Source organism: Aplidium turbinatum, chromosome 2 (genome assembly GCF_918807975.1).
Source record: "Aplidium turbinatum chromosome 2, kaAplTurb1.1, whole genome shotgun sequence".
In the NCBI taxonomy this organism is placed as follows: Eukaryota; Metazoa; Chordata; class Ascidiacea; order Aplousobranchia; family Polyclinidae; genus Aplidium; species Aplidium turbinatum.
The window spans coordinates 48951673-48972361 of NC_137473.1; the positions used below are offsets into that span (position 1 = coordinate 48951673).

Genomic DNA, 20689 nt, shown 5'->3' on the forward strand with positions numbered 1-20689 from the left:
CAAGAACGATTTTTTATATAAAGCTCAAAACAGGCACTGACCTTCAACCGGCGTATTATAGAAAGGGCTATTCCACACCAATGTAACCGAATCACTGGTCACTTGGGGAAGTTGCATTCGCCATATAGTGTTGGTGGTTACTCTGGTGGTGGACTGAGATGCAGGAATGGTGATGATTGAAGGCTTTCCATATATAGAGCCGCTGTACGGATAGATCTTGACAGTATAGGCGACACCGACCCGCAGGTTTTCTAGTTGGTATCTATTAAGGTTAAAGGTATTATCAAAATTTTGTTCGTGTGCAGCTAGAAGTTTCGTAGATGTAAAATGCTTAGAGACTGCTAAGTTGTGAAAGAAATTCTGCATTTTTTTAGACGTCTATATAAAAACTATAAAAATTTTGAAATCGATAAAAAGATTACAAAATTCAAACAGTTTTTCGACATGTGCAAAACAGTTTAAGAACGCATATGAAACGTTTTAAGAGAAACACCAATCAACATTGCAGCTTTTGCCTTTCATTTGCTGAGTTTATTGTTTGCAGCGTGGTTTAAGTTATTTTAAGCTTGATTTATTCAAAGCATGATTTATTTTTGTTCGTAACTTCAAAACTAGGTTTTCTACTTCACTCACCGTTTGGTGAATCTCTCCACTGTATTTTCAAACCGATCCATTCCATCTTCGGATTCAACGACAATCAACCAGCCTTCAACAGAGCGTGACCGACCTTTCCACGTGATCAGATATCCATCGTCAGTGGCTTTACCTTTCTTTGACGTCACTCCAGAAACCTACAAACAATTTGCCTTCAGAATCTGATTTGTGCCGCCATTTTGCAAACTTTATACTTATTATTATTTATTTGCATCAGACAGGAATGTCCAGTTCAACAATCAACGTAGGCTATGTATTGATTAACGGCACTCTGTTATTTCAGATTAGACAATATTTCCTGTAGTTGATGCTAATTTTTTTATCAATTATATCAAGGGACATTTCATTACGGTGCAAGAAACCCTTTAATCGCGCGCGCTGGAACAGGAAATTTTCAACCCGACTAAAGCTTTTCTCTTGATTATTAGCCTCCTTTCTTCCTTTCCACCAGAAGTTTTATACTGTTGGAAAATTAGTTTCACAAGTTCCACATAGTCTATGAAACGTTAATTTAGCAAACAACTCTACAAGAGTCGTTCAAAATTACCCTTCTAGTGTAACATAGCCTAAATCAAAAGTGAATAGAGCCTCAAACTTTGTAATAAAATCCGTAATGTCGCCTTGGTGCTCAGAGTTGCCAGGTAATCCTGGAGCAATGCAGACAGTATTAGTTTGAATTCGGATACTTTAAGACAAATAATGCAAAATATGTTATTTATGGTTCAGCACTTCACTGATAGCCTATCACAAAAAATTAAACGTTTACACAAAAAAATGTTCAAATGACTTGCAGCCGTCGGACATGGTGGATAAAATTGGGCCAATTTATAATTTTTTAAACTTCAGACCACATGGCAACCCTGTTATGTTGTGCTTCGGTTATACGGTCATTTGTGACCATATGAAAATAAAAAATACATAAAAAAATGAATGGTTTATTACCAAACATATTTCAACTACTGCACAGAAAAACTCAAATCTATCTCAGTTACTTTTGTGATCGGGCCTGCATTAAGCTTTTTAGCATGGTGCGTAAAACTGCTAGATTGAAACTTAGCATGTTTCTCAGTTGAGTATTAATATTCTTACCACTCAACTGAGCAACACCTTTAAATGAGTTAAAAAGCACAAATGGCCTGGAAAGAACATCAACAAAAAATTGCTGGAAACAGAAAATTGCTGGCAAATGTTCTATTGAAACAACAATGCGATGGTGCACTCACTTGAGCCGGAGTGAGGCTCGATCTGTAGGCAGGTTGGGAATGTAAGTCCCCGATCCATCCAGTCAAGTACATGTGATACCTCGTATCTGAATAGCAAGCATCACAAATCACAGTTAAGGTCGCCGGCTTTACAAATTCATCCCGGTAATTCTAAGTCATGGATCTAGAATTCTACTGATCTGACATAAAATTGTTGTGAGTTCGAAATACACCCTTTTTATCCTTGGTAGGCGAGGATTTGAATTAAGCGAACGGAAGCAGAAGAGGGAATTCAACGTGTTTAAATTTAAAACTTTTCATTAACGAGGGCTTTTTTTTAACATTGACAAATTTAAATTAGATTGAAAAAGTTGAGAATTTCTACTTGGCTGAAGATTTCGGATGACGTGTGTAGTTTCATCTTGTTCAATGCGTTGGTTGTCGACAATCACTTGATCCTCTGGTCCGACCACTCTCAGCGTGTAGTGCGTGAGGGAATCAACTGGCTTTTCCCATTTCAAACCAATCAGGTTGGGCGTTACTTGTTTCGCTTGAAACCTGCAAAAACGTTTTGTTCTAACAAAAATTTTCTGTCAAAAGCTGCTTTCAAAACATGGTTTCCATATGTTTCTCAATCCCTTATGGAAAGTGGAATACGTACACACATATAGCCCGAGGTAAAGAGGGTAGTTGACAGCATTGACATATACTGTAGAGGCTAATAGCTAATACTTTACACATGGAAATTTTTTACCAAGGTGTGTACTGTAATTTTGCTTTAGATTCAAACATGTTGGTTCAATGCATCAATTGCTAAACCAATAACATCATAAGTCAAGAGGCCCACCTTACGGGGGAAGGTACAGCAGTTTCAGTCCAAAGTTGGGCAGGTATACTATCACCAGCTGATGAAGTCGCATACAAACGGATGACGTAACGTTGCCCGGGTGATAGGTTGCGTAAGTTTATTCTTTGAGCGCCGGCCCTTGGAGCGGGAATATTCGATATTTTTGGTCCTCTGCCATCTAAAATCATAATAAGATTGTGAATTTAATTTGAAGCGTGTTAATATTTTTTACCTTTTACCAAAATTCTAAATCGATGAAACCAACTTTTTCACTAACTTCGCCTATTCAAAAAATTGTGTGGGTATCATGGGTATCAGAATCAAGGCACTCGTTTACAAAAAGCATAGGAAAGTATCATCTACAATTGTCCATCTTTCACAATGCAGCCTCAGTTGTTATATGTAAAACAAAACTCTGTTAACAAATTGCAACATTGTTCAAATGATGAAGGCGCTATCCTACGAACATTAACTTAGTGGTATCCGGACATTTTGCCGAAAGGACATTTTGCCGAAGGACATTTTGCCGAAAGACATTTTGCCGAAAGGACATTTTGCCGAAACTCATTTTGCCTAAAGGACTAATTGCCTGAATTATACAAACATACTATATGTATTAACATAACCTAATAACGCATAAATATCATTCACAAACAATTAGTCCTTTCGGCAATTTGTCCTTTTGGCAAAATGAGCTTCGGCAAAATGTCCTTTCGGCAAAATGTCCGCGCACGAACTTAGTTATGGCCCTTAGTTTGTTTTCTAAACAAATCTTTCAACAGTATCATCTTTTGGGAAACATTTAAAACTTTTTCTCGACGGGTACAGCTTGCAAGTCCCTAAGACTACCATCAACGGTAAAACTTCCTACAATTTTCATTTCCTTTGGACAACAAAATTCTCTTCGACGCCTCTTCTACTGTACATAATAGTGCACAAACCGCCTTCAAAAACATATGAACAATAGCCAAGGCAAACTACAGACACTACAGCAGGGGTGTCGAAACTGCGATGCGAGGTCCAGTTTTTATTGGTCCATGGCAAATTTTGAAATTATTAATAAATATGGCACGAACAAGAAAATTGAGCTTCAACTCTGTTTCACTTCTCAGTTTCAACACCAGATGAAGTCAGCCAGTGCTTCGTAACTGTTACCGCTACTGAACAAATTAAGCAAAAAAAACTTTTACAGCAAGTCACCAGAAATGGCAGCACCCAAGAAACGGAAATTAGCAAGTGAGTGTAGAAAAATTTCAAACACAGTGGGAAAATGATTATTTTTTCAAAGAAATGTGATGTTGTCAAACACATGTGGAAAAAATAAAAAGATAACTACATAGCCAATTTTAGTGGGAATTGTATAACTGAAAACGTTTCGTGACTGCCTTCCCTACAATACACGGTCTTGAAGGTAAGGCCAAATTTCAAGGACAAAAATGAGTGAAAATGTAATGAGGCCTGCCAAGACTCACGAATAGAAAAATTCTACCCGTAAGTAAAAAAAATTTGGGCACCCCTGCACTACAGGCAGTGGCGCCGCCAGACCTTCAACAATGGGGGGGCAAAAAATGGACAGTGCAAGACAGTAGCGTAGTCAAAAATTTTGAAAAGGGGGGTGTTGACAGCCGGCGGGCGAAGCCCGATGGCGTGCTCGCCGAAGGCGACACATAGCGGCGGGGGGTCTGGGGGGCCTTCCCCAGAAAATTTTGAAAAATTACTTTCAGTTTGGTGCATTCTGAGAGCATTTTCAACAAAATTGTGGGTATAAATATTTCTGTAAAATGGTGCTGTCCGGTGGCATAGCAAAAGGATAAGATCACGTTTTCTTCGGCATTTTTCGGAAATAAAGCTAAGTCTCTATGTTTTCTTGTTGCTAATTCCAGACTGAGATATTTGAATGTTTGGTATTGGCAAAACTCGCTCTTTTAATGCAGTTTCGTTTAAAACTAGGCAAACTTTGTTTTAGAGACATAGGTTGATTGCTTTTTTTTGCGAGATTATTACAGTTTTATTATTTATCAATTTTCTCCTTGGTTGATTCAAAAAACGATCTTATTCCGGTAAGTCACTAACTTTTATGCTCTGAAGTCAACCCAAAGTTTAGAAAATGTAACGTCATAGAGGTTATAAGAGTTAAACTGACTGGTAAAGCGGTGGTCGAATACCTTTGTAGCAGAATTAGTGGTGCGATACTGACGAGCCCAGCCTCATGGGCGAAACACGGTGTCTATCGCTGTCAATTCTTGCTACAAATCGGCTGCCGAGAAACATGTCATAGAGGTCATACATCTTGATGAGTGTCAAACAAAAAGCTTTGAGACAATGAAGTTACTTTAGGCTATTTCTGATATATTCAAGTTTTGTATAACGAATAGCTGTTTAGATGTTAATCTAGACTAGATCGAACAAGCGATCTCAGCAGTTGCAGATGGCTTGCATCCTTGCACAGTTTGACGAGAAATTACATCATAGGCTAAAGCTTTTCTTGTAACAATGTGTTAACATCCGTAAATTCAATTTGAAAGGTTGAAACCCCCGATCCCCCTTTCCTTGGCTACGCCACTGGTGCAAGACAGTGGTATATTATTTAATTTCTCTTGTTTTCTACCAGGGCTGGAAAAAATGTTTACCTTCCCGGGAATCTGTTTTTTAGAGAAAAAATTTCCCGCGGCTTACAATCACGATAATAAGAACCTTATATTTTACTGATCTCCGGAGCTGACGTAAACCTTAAAAGTCATGTCGACATATTCTTGATGCCCCCTTATCGAAAATTGTTCTTTGTAATACCGCTTTGAAGGAGGATTACGACTATGAACAAAAGAATAAATTTTAAACTTCATTTTGAATTGAAAAGATATGACGTAATGTCTTCCAACCTTAGTTATATATTTTTTCATTACGTAACGTCTTGTAGGAATAAATTGAAAATCAGTATGATCACTCAAAACGAAAGCAATGGGACTACGAATCCTCACTAAACCAATCAATCAATGGTCTTGTTGCACCGAAGATGACAACCTTATATTTTACTGATCTCCGGAGCTGACGTAAACTTTAAGGCATAGATCTGTTGACTCAATGCAAACCCTTTGAAGGTTGGGGGGGGGGGGCCTGTCAATTCAACTTTTTTGTATCAACAGTTGTATCTCTAAAACCACTGAGGCTGTGCCTACGAGATTTCTTGACTTTTCCTAATTTTTATTCACCTCTATTGAGCTGAAATTTTGAGCGAATAAAGGTTATAAATTGAAAGATGTAAGGCGTTTCTCAGCACATCCTCTGAAATATTTCATATTTTATTGTGAAACATTTTTCCACCAGCTGGATGAAATTAATTTGGCCCATGTCTCGTTAATCCTAACTGTTTCACAGCGTGAAGGGCATTGGCTGTATGTAAAATAATGTAAAAAAAATTAATCACAACATTACAATGCACGTTATTCATTAGCCTACTCTACCAAAAAATAATGTGTAAACTCACGCTACAAATTACACTCATAAGTGACCTCAACATTTCAACGTCTATGAGCAGTTCTAAAATCCACATAGTTTTAATTTTCGGATATGCTCAGCGTGAATACTTTTACAAAGTGAATCGCAAATTTTAAAACCGTGCCAAAATAACAGAGATAGGCCTATCACTCCTAAAGCATAAGAAGAATCGACAGTCCCCCCCCCAAACTGAGCAAGACTCCAGGAGCCCAACCTTCTAAGGGTTAAAAGTCATGTCAACTTATTCTTGATGCCCCCCCTTATCGAAAATTGTTCTTTGTAGTACCGCTTTGAAGGTGGATTACGACTATGAACAAAAGAATAAATTTTAAACTTCAATTTGTATTGAAAATACATGACGTCATGTCTTCCAACCTTATCACATTTTTTTCATTACGTAATATTTACCACCACCAAACCACTTTTGACGATCGAATTTGTTAATTTATTTTTCGGTAAAATGTTTAGATGATGTCACGTCATTACGCCGATTTGAGATATAATTTCATTCATGACGTCGTATGGATGAAAAACTTTTACAAGTTTTATACTCTGCCGAGATTAAAGAAGAAACATAAATGATAAATATTAATTGGAGAAATTGAGTCTCCTTTACAACTTAAGAATCGAACAACTCAAAACTGCTGAAACAAAACGTTTTGTTTAAGTGAAAGAATCACTGCAAGCAACCAATGCCAAAATGCGCGCGGAAGATGTCATGGGAGTGTGAGATATCAAAAATTTAACAGGTTGTTATTTTTCTACATCAATGTGACGTTAGTTAAAACTTTAAAAAGTCTATATCTTTGCTTCTGTAGAAAATCTTTTTATCTATTGTACAATTTAGTCATCAAGGTTATCTATACTTTTTTTTAAAGAGAGAGCTTTTACCCACCCCCCTTGCAACTTGAGTTGAATTACTTGAGGTTGGGATCCAAATATTAAAAAAAATAATATTAATATGTTTTAATAAAAAAAAAAGAATTAAAAAGATGATGCCCAAAACATTGGGTGGGCAGCTGCCCCGCCTGCCCCCCCCCCCCCCCCCCCTGCAGGCGCCACTGACTACAGGAAGTTACAGAAGAACCTACTTTTGATCAATTACTTACTCAGCTGATACGTTAGACTGTATCCGTCTATTGGTGCCTTTGGTTTATCCCATTCCAACGTTATCGACATGGTTTGGATTCTTGAAGCGTGCAGGTTAGTAGGGGAGTCAACAGCTGATGAAAGATCGTGTGGAATTAAATTAACGGATTTTAATGAGAGATGAAAAGTTGTTGAACAGACTAAGACTAGATATTGACGTGCGTATGATTAGATGACGTACTTCCAACACTACCTGGCCATACTTGAGCTTCCCATGCCAATTTCGTAGAAAACTTAATTGCAGTAAATCCGAGTGAGGTTTTGCTTTAAATTTTTGGTTTAACGCATTTTCCACATCAAAGCCTCCTGACTGTTTTGGAGACTCAAGAAAATGAAAAGCTCAATTCCAGGCCATCGGCTTTGATTTTGTATTCTTCTAGATTGTTTGGAAGACGTGAAGATTAAAACCCAGCTTTTTCTAAGTAGTGAGGTCGGGTAGTGACAAGCGATCTAGTTTTAATACAATCGGAAATTTAACACTAAAAATGATGAATTATCGCAAAACTATGGCAGGTTATGCAACAAACTTATTGGCCGTAACTTAAATACAGTTCACTCATAACACAATTGAAATAAATCTAATTACCTGTGTTAATTGCAGATTGCAGTATGGTAATGTATCTTCCATTGGTATACCCGCTGACCACTACATTATATCTGGTGCCAGGATACAGACCGGTCAAACGTGCAGTAGTTTCGTTAGCTTCGCGTATCCATGTTAAGGGTGTTGCCTGGAATCAATGCCTAAATTATAGACTCTAATAGAATGTAAGATAAATTTTGCCTTTGTTACACGTGTAACAGAAAGTTATATTACAACTAAAAGACCTGAAATTGTTAAAAACAGTTTTTTGCCGCTAGGCATCTCGTAATTCGAATAAATCAAAGGAATAATAAAATTGTAAAGTTGAATCGCTATAAGTTTTTTTACTGTTTGTGCCATGAACCCATTAGCAGTGCTTTATAGAACCTTAAAAATACGTATGTTAAAAATGAAGCATCTCTTGTAAAAGATACATGGTGATCAAGCCCATTAAACTAACAATATGCTCGAAGGACAAGTTCCTTCAACATACCAAAGAGTTTCCTTGAGGAGTGGCAACAATTCGATATCTTGTAAAGTCGTCGTCTTGGTGAACCCATTCTATAGTTGCTGACCTTTCTCCTGCCCCTTGGTCTTCAGCTGAATGTTTGTTGAGACGTTTATTTAGAAGAACGAGAATACGAACTTTCATCATAATATTTCCCATTATTTACAGTAAAACTTCTTGGAAAGGCTAACAGAACAGCGTAGAAGTGCGTACTCAGAAATATAAATAAAAGTACCGCAGACTTTGTGTTGTGAAATGTTTCAAATAAAAAAACAAAAAAGTATAATATTTGAACGTTTTGGAACTGTTGACACGTATTACAGGTAAACAACCCTTCTCTAATAAATATATATAATCGTCTATGGTGCAATCCTAGGCAAAAGACTTGGAACTGAGAAACTTCTGTAGAGAATGGAATTCTAGAAGAAGAAAAACTGGACAAAACGTATTTAAAGTATAAGGCGAAAACACACTCTGCAAATTGAAGGAAACAAACGGTTACAAAACAGTTAGTGAATGTAACATCTTCACAGGTGATGGAAGACGATCATAATTCTTGATAAATGCCGTGCCAAGGTAGACACAAGACACGTGTCCCGTGACAGTAAGACAATCGACAAATGTTAAGGTGAAAATGAAAGGCTTGACTACGTGATAGTGATAACGCAATAACGACGTTAAAAGAACGTGAGTACAATTTCATTTACTTTCAATGTCAACTGAGCCAACAGTGATTTCCTGGCTTTGAGGAAGCACAGCTATGACCTGTACCCGGTACGTCTCAGAAGGCAACAACTCACTTAACTCGAACTCCGTAGTATATGAGGGAATGACCACCTAGAACAAGAACGCATCAGTGAAAGAGACATTTCATTTCAAATGCATCAAGGTATGACTGATATTTTCTGAGATTTTTTTTTACTTTTTGCTGTCTCCTAATCATATAAAAGCTTTTTGTTGCCTTAGGGAAGCAGTGGCAAATGAGAAAAATTAAGTTGAAAACTCTGGATGAGACTGTTATTAAAGAATTAACAGTCTGACTAAAATCTTCGAAATCAAATTTTCTTTGTTTCTTAACATCTGAGGATGTTAAAACCTATTCTGTCATCTGTGGAAAACAGTAAAGAAAGCGTAAAAATATAATTTTTAGAAAAATTTATTTAAAAAGTCGCCCAAAGTTTGCAAAATCTGGAAATTTCTGTAAAATGTGACAAATCAGGCCGTATCTTAAGGTAGCCATGCTCCAAGTAAATATATATTTATGACTTTGATTACAAACTAATGCGTTACCTAAGGTTTTATGCTATGTGCAATCGTCAGGCGCAACATTTATTCAAATAGATTCAAATTTCAATAGAATCTATTTGAATAAGTATTGCGCCTGACGATTGCACCTTGCATGAAACCTTAGGTAGCGCATTACTTAGCCATGTCAGTTTTTGCAATCATTAGCTCTGCTACCTGCATTGAGCACTTTGTTTGCATTTGCTACAATTTATTCTTGAAATATTTATTACTTTGATACGTACCTGAGTAGGTGTGCCACCAGATTGTTTGCTGTATATGAGCTTGTAGTACTGGATCGGCCCTTCATAGGCGGGCCACCGTACTCGATATACCCCATCACGGAGTGCTTGGGAATTCAACGGTGCCGGGTTTACTAGGCGTGGAATGGTGGGCTCGGACGTAGGTGTTGGAGAAGGTTCTCCTATTACGTAAGCTACGTGATTACAACGTAAATTATGACACGTTGCATTGACTTTAAATGACATTTAATGTATTGTAACATCAAAGGCAAGTAGTTGCTATGCTTAGTACAAAGTGTTAATGACATCTGGGAGATCTAAACGAACCAGATCTCAAAATAATAAAGAATTACAATCCAACCGCTTGTTGAAATGCCATAGATTAGGATTGCTAGCTATTCCAAATAAGTTGGTGCCATTTGTCTAAACATAAAGTTCCCTTTATACAGGTTTTAATCCCAACACGGAGCAAAAGCTAATACCAAGCTTTTTCCAATAGAACAAAACAGTCATGTTTTTACTTTTCTTAAACCTCAACCAGTAAGGCCAGCCAGCCACGTTTCAAACATACTACCGCCGTCATCAAAATAATTAAAGTGTGATGACGTAAGCTTATAATGATACGCTAAAACTCCTTATTTACTTGTGTTAAAGTTCAATACTTTTGGTGGGCTTGTGTTCAACCCAGCATAGGTAATAGCTTGGGCTGTGTATTCAGTGTCAGGCATCAGACCTGCAAGTAAAAACTTATGTCAGTGTTTCTTGTGTAAAAATCACACAAAGGTCTCTTTAAAGCCATTGTGGTAGTATTCATCGACCTAGCAAGTTCATAGTATATTTAAAAAAGCCTATTATTGAAACGCATTACAAAAGCGTAACCACCTTATTTCTGCTTTAAGCGAATTGTGAAAGCTTCAATGAAGCATCGTTGTAACTGGGAATAGAACACACAATCTTCTGTCTTCGTAAAAATTGATTAGTTAAGTGAAAATTTATTTTCTGACCAAAAATCACTCCTCTTCCGAAGCTCAGTGTTGCCAGTTTCCTATATACCGGCACTCACAAAGCTTTCGAAGCTTTGAACTACTGATGTAGTTTCAACCACCGAGATCGATAGGTTGAAGTTTCCACATGCTAACCACAGTATAGTAATACTTACAATATAACCCATTCCATTCAAGTAGAAGTGTCAAGTAGAAAAGTGCCCCTAAAATGCACTGTTCACTTCCGCCCGCATAGCTTATAGCCATTTCCGAGTTTACAGAGTCGGATATTTACAAATTAAACGATGGATAAGGTTACCCACGCCGTGGTGCTATTGCTACCAAAAACAAAACTTAAAAAACAACAAAGTACCTTCCAATCTGATGATTTTGTCAGCTCTAGGTCGTACTCGTAACCTTCGCACTTGGGATGGATTTCCTACAGGGAAGTGCCGCACTTCGTACATCGTCACCGTGTCGTAACTAGGAGCAGCAAACTGCAAGACAGCACTGTTGTGCGTCACCGATGAAAGAGTGAAGGAAGTTGGAGGGGGTATGCCTAAATACGATCAAAACGTGTTTTAGTTGTAGATTATTATAGCAAAAGCGCTCCCTATATTTTATGATTTAAAATTCTATTTACCCAGCAGGCTTATGTTTCAGCGAAATATTTATCTTCGGACGACGAAAATCATTTGCTGAAGCTGAAACCTGGTCATTTTTCATGCTTGTAGGCATTCATTTGCTGAATTAAGTCTGTCCACCAAGATTAAATTGAAGACACCACTTGTAGTTGAAGCACGCGGTATGCTGTCGCAGACAAACTGTATGACTCCTTGGACTGCAAAATAGAGACCTGACACTAAAGAGGCCTTCTCAACTGCTCAGTGCTCCGGTCAACTGCTCAGATCAAGAGTTGAATCATTGTCTCAGGATATTCTTATTTATTTAAAGAAATACCACATTTCTAGTCGTGTAGTTGAAGTTAAATCTTGATCCAAACTCCAAGAACCTGAATTTTAAAACGTTTAACGTTCGTATTGAAGCAAAGCGCAGTTTATTAGAAGCCAACGGTGGAAGACGTGTGCCATTTCATGCATAGCCTTTGCAGCATCTCCAGCAGAGCCTTCTTGTTAACAGAAAGTCAACTAACTTGTTGTAATTCCTTCAGTGGTGGTACTTTCCGGAACTGGTGACGCTGTGGGTGAAACTTTGACGACATATCGAACACCAGGCAGTAACCTTGGTAACCGTTGAGAGCTGGCTCCTGGTTGGCTGATCAGTCGCTTGGTTTGACTTTCGTCACTCGGATTGTACGATATCTGGGCAAACAATTACGTCAGAATTACACAGTTTTCTTTTTAAAAAAGAAATTAAAGTTTATGAAGACTTACGGAATTAAATAAGTAATCACAGGATGCGATATCATCGACACTTAAAAGGTAAAATTTATCATATGTTGAAACAATCTAAAATGACGCAAATAATAGCCAACTTACAGATTTTTCGCCAAAACAGCTGGATGTATTTTTTTCTCAGCAGAAAACGTTTATCTTTCTTTGTCTTATCAACGTCTGGCGAAATTGTAACTATGTAAAAATGGTAACTTTTTCTGGATAAATTGAATGTTAAAAGGTCTACCTCGTAGGCTCCGCCGTAGTTTGGAATAGGATCCCAAGTTACCATGTATGAATTCGGACCTATTTCTGGTTCCGAAAGAATGGATACTCTGCGCGGGGGCGGTAAGGCACCTGAAGCAATTCAACGCCGATCGTAAATTGCTGATTTAATGGAAGTAGTGAAAGTTGTTGACAAAGTTGATGAAGCAAAAAGCAATAGCCAATTACTACACAACATAGGTATTGTAGTTAATAGTTATACTACAAGTTACTCGTTTTGGCAAAACGTCAGCTTTAGAACAAAGGAAAAAATAGTTTAAGTAAAGCAATGTTGAACATAAGAAATAAATATAGACGTCCATTACCTGTTGTAATAACGCGAGGATATACATAAGGTTCGCTTAAAGCCCCATCTACCATGGTTTGCACGGAGAAGTCGTGAATGGTAGTGGAAGGTGGCAAAGAAGTTAAGGCGAAGGTTGGAGAAGTAACTTCTTCCTCGATTATTCTTCCTCCATCGCTTGTACGATACTTAACTAAGTATCCTGAACGAAGGGTACGTGTCTTATTCTATTTTTTTTTTCAACATTGGTGCGGGCGCAACATTCCAAAAGGTACCATAAAAAAGTTCCTATTTTGAAATTTGACCAATCAGAATCGCGCTGATCAGTAGAGTAGGCATTTTAACACTTTAACATTTATTACTTTGAACTTTGTTTGGTAATTACAGAAGAAAAAAGAGCAATAGCAGTGGTGGGAATCAAACCCACATCCATGAAATGACTCATATCGCCCTAAGCCTCTGGCAAAGCGATGACTTAATTTAGCTAGGATTTGCGTTTTTCCTTTGTTCTTTCGAAGTTTCAAGATGGGGATTTTTTATGGTACCCTTTTGGAAAGTTGCGTTGCGGGCTAAGTTCAATTTGGTGATTTTTTTCAACAGCTTCTAGGCATGAAAGAGATATGGTAGGAACGATGATTTGACCAAAATAACAACAATGAAGCCCAAAATGGAAACTTAACTCAAAGTATAACAAATGGCTAATTGCTCCTCAGCGCTTTGCAAGCAGACAGTGTCAGTGTAGCTGTATAAAAGCGCAAATGAGTACATTATCATCCTGAATCTATTCCTTTGGCTAAATACCAAGTAGAAACAAGATCCAGTACCACTTTTAAAAGTCGGGGCATCGAACTCATGTCTACCGATTTAGAGACGGAAGTACTAACCACTAAACCATTGCTGACAACAGTTTGGTTTTTGAAACGCATTTCTGAATCATGGGCTTGGTTTCTGCATTTGTAGTTTAATTCATTTTTACTCTCACCATCAATCTTCACGCCATCTATTCTAACATCAGGCCAAGTTATTCTTATGGAATTGTCGCTAGTGTCTTGCACGTAGACGGTTGGTGGGGTCCTGGGCTTCGTCTAGACAAAAATAATCAATTTTAACATCATAAAAACTACAAAAAAAAAGAAAACTTTTTCAACGACAAGCTAACTTTGAGTTTGATTCATTTTTTCAACAGTACTTACCTTTGTATTGACCGACACAGGAATACTTTGTCTACCAGAATCGCTGTCCACGGCATAGACAGAGACAATGTAAGTTGTACTTGGAGTCAGGCCGCCAATATCTACGCTCCCGGAGTCTGTCACTGTCTCTTCATATACTGGTTGCTAAGTTGTAAGATGTAAATTACAATGAGCGCCAGGTTCATAAATTTCTGAATATTTTTTTCGTAGGCCACGGTTTGATCAGATTACGTCATATCTTGAAGATTTAGGCAAGAACAAGCAACGTTTTTCAAACCGTAGAGAAACAAAGCAATGAAAGAAAGAGATATTTTATTATTAAACCAAAATGTGCTGCAGTATTTCAAAGATACATTGGAGAGTGGAGACTTACACTTGTCCCTTCACGTGTTACAGTAACGAGTTGGTCGTAATCAGGTATCTGGCGCCACCTAATGGAAAATGTGCTAGGACCATAAGCCGGTGATTGGTGGTTGTATACTTCAACGTCTTGGGGAATTGGTATTCCTAAAAATAAGAGTATTGAGATAATGTCATAAGTACTGGTCTAAGACAAACCTCTTGGCTGCTGGAAAATGTAACCTAAATCAGTAAAATAACATTACTGTTGTCACAAAACAACAGTATCAATGTATGATGATTACGTTCAGAAATACTTTCTCATTTTTTTTGTCCAAAAATGAGCAAAAACATGCTTTTTCAAAATAACTCCTTTTCTGTTGCAGTTAGCGTTTCATGTTGTATTGACAACAAATAGGAAATCGTCCCTTCAGTCATTTTGGCGCATGCTCCAACTCTCTAGCTATCAACATATTCGTGATAAGACCAAAATAGCAAAAATCCGCTAGCGGCACATCAAGATGACGTCATAATGAAAAAAAATAACGTCGTTTTTGACATCAGTGACGAAAATCCAGTCAGAATTTGACTCGAACCTAATTTTTCTGAACAGTCGCCTAAAAGTGGGACACCTTAATGGTTATGTTGTGTTGCACTTCCCAGAAGAAAAAAAATAAAACAAATATAAATCTACAATCGATTTTATATCTTGATGAAAAGGCAACGGCTTACCAGACCGAGGTAGAGTGATTGCTCTGGTATCACCAGGCGAACTTCGTCTGTTGTTGAAAACCGAATACACAGACACAGCGTATGCTGTGTTAGGGTTCAAATCCGTTATGATTGCTTCCGTGTTGTCCATCACCCGTTGCATAAAGTTATCAAGGGAGTCTTCTGTTCTGTATTCCACGATGTACTCTGCAACATTCGAAAAACTGATGATAAAATGCAAGTTACCAGAGAGCTGGTACGGAATGTTTGATGATGGAAATATTACGTATAAAAACAAACTTTAGTTCGATTGAATGACGTAATCGCATCGTATCAATTTTTCCACAAGTTACACATAAAATACTGCAAGAAAAAATTGATATCACTACAATATTTCCACATTTACATCAAGCACTTAAAAACACCTACAACACTTTCGCATGTGTTAGTCTTTCTTATTTGCAAAGAGTACATAGACATATAAAAGCATAAAATCGTACACGAGTTTTTGATAACAGATTCGTGTAAAAGAGGTAAAACATTTACATGACTTAAAAACCTTCCCAACATCTTTTACTTAATCCATAGACACCTTAAATAGATCTATTTAAGGTGTCTATGACTTAATCAAACAATACGACTAATTTGTTGACATGAATTTTGGATTGCTGTCTTCAAGTGTAGCACCATGAAGTACATAGTAGCTTTTACTGGAAATCTGGCGGCCGGTGCATGGTAGGTAATAGTATCAATTCAATATGCACGTGTTTTGCATCGAATCTTACCGGATATGACTTCGCTTGGTTGATCCCACGTGACCGTGAATCTGTCGTCAGATATTTCTTGAGTACGGACATTTCTTGGAGACGGCAGGTTTGTAACGACACGGGTGGACACTGGACTGCCATAGCCATCATTTGTAACGGGAGTTACGGTGATGTCGTAACTGGTCCCTGGCAGAAGACGGTTAAACGCCTGTCATAAACGTAAGATAACATAAATGAACATTGCATCATAAGCATAAAACAAAAACACAGCAAGAGTTAGTTAGTTCACGGTTTTCTGTCCTTTATTGCTCGTTAAGCGATGGTTGGACGTCAGAAAATTTCGATCCGGCTTGATAGCGGCTTTAATCATTAATATAGCATTATTGATAAAAGTTTATACTCTCAAACAATTGATGATTGTACCTCTCTTGTGACGAGTTTGGACACTGTTCTCGTTATTGGGCTTTCGCTGGAGTCTGTTTGCGTCACAGTGACAACGTAAGAGCTTATTAGGGGATCTAAGGGGATGGCCGGCATCCACACGACATCAAACGAGTCATCATCAACGTTTGCAACTTCCACACGCAGGGGTTGAGTGAGCACTGAAACAAAAATGAATAAACGAGTGTTTTAAATCAAGAATGGTTGTTTTCCCCCATCTACAGCATGTAATATTATAGCTCACAGAATCAAGTAGTCACAAGAGAATGGGATCCTTTAACTTTTGCTTTCATTTCTTAACTTTTTTTTGGTTTTCCTAAATTTAAAATAGTTCTATTTTAGTGTTGCAACCATGCCAAATTTAAAACTGGTGATCATATATCGGTCTCCAGCACGATATAACAATCGCGTTTTGTCACTTCTATATTTTTGTAGACCTCGGCTATGGTTAACATGTATTCTTGTTGTTGCCCTTGTCAGAAATAAAATATAAACTGAAACTGCATACAGTAGGAAATTGTTACAAATCGAAAAGGCGCATGAAAGAAAATGGCCTGAAGGGTGCTCACTGCTCATAGTGCGGCCCGCGGGAACAATATCTGCGGCCCGCGTCTTGGACTTATAATCTATGTAAGCTATATCATATGATGAAGAAAACTTAGTTGTTGTGGACAGATTTTCCGGACTTTTTTGAACTTTTGTAGTTGAAGCGAAGCAAATTCCAAAACCTGTAGCCCAATACAGTATAAAGGTATTTTTTAGCCTGCAAGACCAACAAGTCAAAATAACGCAAACAAGCCTTACGTGCTTGAATTTTGGTCTGTCATCATTCTGTTACGTAGGCTAATGATCATGTGTTGTTTGTTAGGTAGTTGGAATTGCACGTTGCACATACGGTCAGCCCCGCTTAATCGGACCACATCGGGACCAAGCCAAAGCGGTCCGATAGAGCAGATGATCCGATTGGGCTAGTTTCAACGGCGTGTTCAAACTTCGCTAGATCTTGGGCTTGTTTCAATTTAAAAATAAGTCGGGCTAGTTTTTAGTTGGTATTGGGCTGGAAATATAAAAACTATCTGGCAACCTCGCCATTAATAGTTGTGCTAAAACATAGTACAATGCCCAACATCAACTCTTGATGTGTAATCTCGCTAAACACATGTACAAAAAGCAAAAAAACGTTAACCATGAACCTATTTTTAGTGAGAGGGTGGTCCGATTAAAGCAGGGAAAATTGTACAGAAAAAACGATTTAGATTCTGGACCAGCAAAAAACAGTCCAATTAAGCGGGTGGTCCGATAAAACATGGACTGATTAAGCGGGGTTGACTGCACAAGTAAAACTTTTCGTGATTGGTTACCCTACAATATACTGCACAATCTTAAAGCTTAGACCAAATTTCAAGGACAAAAATGAGTGAAAAATGTGATGCGGTCCGCCAAGACTTACAAATATTGAAATGCGGCACGTACCTACAAATCTAGGGGCAACACTGACCAAAGTAACGCGCAAACCTGTGTTAAATCTTTCAGTGACAGGTTGACTTAGCCGGTTTCCCTTGAGCGCATACACGAACAGAGTATAGCCAGTGTCAGGCTGCAAGCTGTTGAGTCGAGCAAACGAGTTTCTGAGATTTGTCGAAACAACCAAGGAATTGTCGTCCGTGCGTCGCAAAATAATCCTGAAAAAAGAACGTCCAAATAATGAGAGATGCTGATTTAAACATCATGGGGAAGACGCAATCGAGGACCCGACAGCGCAATTTTGTTTTAATAAAGTTGCATAGCCCACTGACAGGGTGCGGCCATTTCCATTCTACTCTAAATGCAGTGCTTAACTAAATGCATAGCCTCCAGAAGGTCCGTCAGTCGCCGATCCGAAGTATCCCGGCCATGTTTATCAGCTAAATTTAAAACATTCCCAACAGCTTTTCTAAGAACGTATTTTAAGGACTGCTCTCGATTCAACCACGCCTAGTGGATGAAATAATTTACAGACAACAGCACTTCGACAACTGAAAACTTCACTCTGGCAATCGCGGTAACCGGGCTTACATCAATCGTTCAAAGCATCTACATTTACCAGTATGCAAAACTGCCAAGAATTCCTTTTCCGAAGATTCCTTAGTCTGACGTCAAAGGTTCAAACCAACCAACCATCAAAACTACAGTCAAGAAATAGACTACGATTGTTATTGGCTAAAACATTTCTCAACAATCGCAACAAGTTGGGATGACTGTTAACTCCAACAACTTTCATAGCAAAGAAAATTGAGATTCAACGCTCCAGCAGGAAAAGTTCAGCCATGGTGGGATGATGCAACTCACCAAATCCGTTGCGGTCACGCTCGAAAACTGTGCCTGGAACCGATTAGACCAGTCTAGTCTATTAAAAACGTCTGGCTTGGTTTGACAGATATTTTATTTTTCGATTTGAAAACCGTGTTTTTCTTACCCATCGCAGTGTCATACTTTGTATGATAGAAAATTCGACCTGGTTTTTAAAGTCAGAAACGAAGAAAAGTAAAAAAATGGTTTTCTATTCTAGCTACGGATTAATTTATATAGCACCACAGCAATAAAGGTTAAAAAACATTGTCACATAAGCTGCGTCAGTAGATAATGTAGATTTTCGATATTACCAAATACCTACATCTTTCAAAGCACAAAATCTTCAACAATGCCCAAACCTGTACATATCAATGTCAAGGTCTTGTGATGGCCGCCATCTTGCGACAGCAGAATCTTCAGTTATAGACGAAACGCGAAGATTTGAAGCTGGAAGGGGTGGCACGTCAGGTTCGGGCGTTGGCTCTGCCACCATCGGCGTCGTGAATCGCAAGAAAGCTGGGATCCCTGTCTCGTTTCGCCTAAATCAAAGAACTGAATATTGATGTTTGGGATTTGTTCGCTCGAGGCTTCAACCACCACGTCTATGTGAATTAAGAGATCGAAAGATCAAGCAACCCTGGTTCGATTCTCGCGGTGGACATTTGAGCAACAAATTTTAAAATTAGTTTGTTTCTTAGTTATACTCATCACATCACTTCAACAAATTACACAAGAATGCTGAGAAGGTCTATGACCAAAGCCTGCGTGAATTATTGTCGAAAGTCTACCCAGACAGGAAAATGCATTATTTTTACATTGATTCAAGTCTGCAGACGTTATTAGGATTGTCAGGATTTTGCTTGCTAAAAGGCATTTTTAGTTTGTATATAATGACTATTTTTAAAATCGATCGATCTTTTGCCACAAAGATATTGACAACGATCTGTCCATTACATTTACGACTCACTCGACAACCGTGTCCCTGTAAAGGGAAATGATTTGGACTTCATACAACGTCACTGGTTCAAGGTCTGTCAGTGTTATCCTCGGACTGTCCAACTGGTGAATGGGAACCTCTTTCCAATCTCTGTCGGCTACTGGCCTATGAAAACACAAAGTACGCAATGTTAACATAAAACCTTCGTTAAATTAACCAAGCATTTTAATCAAACTCTTAACTTGGGTTTGTAAAAGTTTGATTTTAACTGTGATCTGTTATGTTTTTATTACTTTTTTATTGTTTGAATTTCTTCAACAAACTATAAAAATTACCATGTGATCAAACCTTGCAATAATGCAAAACTGTTTACTTTTTAACGACCATAAAAACGCTAATAAACTTGTTATGAGCCAATTGTCAAAACAAGGACGGACATTAATAGTTACAATTGGCCTATATTGATACATCTGATGCATAACGACAGGTTGCCATGATCTGATATAACTTAAAGTGCCCCTGACAGGTTGTATCCAAGTATAGTAACTTTTTAAAGCATTTCCTGGCGCAGAATTATACTTAGCGAACTTTTTAATCTTAACCTCGTAGCTCGACTGGTTAGGGCGTAATTTAATCAAACAACTGCTCCGCAGCGCCACCACAGGCGAAACTCTATATTTCACTGCTCTGGGACGACTTTGGTGGTATTACGTCATCCTAAGTGGGCGTCGTTAGCAACGGATGAAACAAACGCTTCCTAGATGTAATTGGTGGATCACAGTTTGGTCGGAGTTGGTACAAGCGGTTGCTTTTTTCGAAGATTTATTGTTTTTTGCAGTTTAATAAAACTGTACTGGATACGTTCCTACAAAACCTAAAATATACTTGAAGTGAAAAATGAAGAAATCGTACGAATCATCATTCATATTTAATTCATCATCATTATTCAAATATAAATAAAAGTTCTCTCTCTCTTTCATAATGTGCCTTCAGTTGGCCATTGAAATCCGGCGTAACGGCCATCTGGATCTGGAAAACTGTTCCGGATTCGCCAAACAATG

The 20689-nt window shown here is 38.1% G+C and overlaps 1 protein-coding gene across 1 annotated transcript in view; it reads right to left on the minus strand.

Annotated features, from left to right (window-relative positions):
- Positions 1–20689, minus strand: part of LOC145764368 (tenascin-X-like) — a 71698-nt gene that overhangs the window by 3778 nt on the left and 47231 nt on the right. The window contains exons 48-71 of the mRNA XM_082575984.1: positions 19659–19793; positions 19051–19230; positions 17876–18042; positions 16343–16521; positions 15938–16127; positions 15174–15359; positions 14476–14609; positions 14103–14246; positions 13892–13994; positions 12932–13111; positions 12589–12698; positions 12101–12269; positions 11321–11506; positions 10608–10697; positions 9968–10146; positions 9146–9275; positions 8424–8530; positions 7934–8078; positions 7308–7421; positions 2704–2881; positions 2242–2414; positions 1878–1963; positions 634–791; positions 42–262 (exon numbers count right to left, since the gene is read on the minus strand). Of these exons, the coding sequence (XP_082432110.1) occupies positions 42–262; positions 634–791; positions 1878–1963; positions 2242–2414; positions 2704–2881; positions 7308–7421; positions 7934–8078; positions 8424–8530; positions 9146–9275; positions 9968–10146; positions 10608–10697; positions 11321–11506; positions 12101–12269; positions 12589–12698; positions 12932–13111; positions 13892–13994; positions 14103–14246; positions 14476–14609; positions 15174–15359; positions 15938–16127; positions 16343–16521; positions 17876–18042; positions 19051–19230; positions 19659–19793 (3644 nt within the window). The remainder of the gene's footprint in view (positions 1–41; positions 263–633; positions 792–1877; positions 1964–2241; positions 2415–2703; positions 2882–7307; positions 7422–7933; positions 8079–8423; positions 8531–9145; positions 9276–9967; positions 10147–10607; positions 10698–11320; positions 11507–12100; positions 12270–12588; positions 12699–12931; positions 13112–13891; positions 13995–14102; positions 14247–14475; positions 14610–15173; positions 15360–15937; positions 16128–16342; positions 16522–17875; positions 18043–19050; positions 19231–19658; positions 19794–20689) is intronic.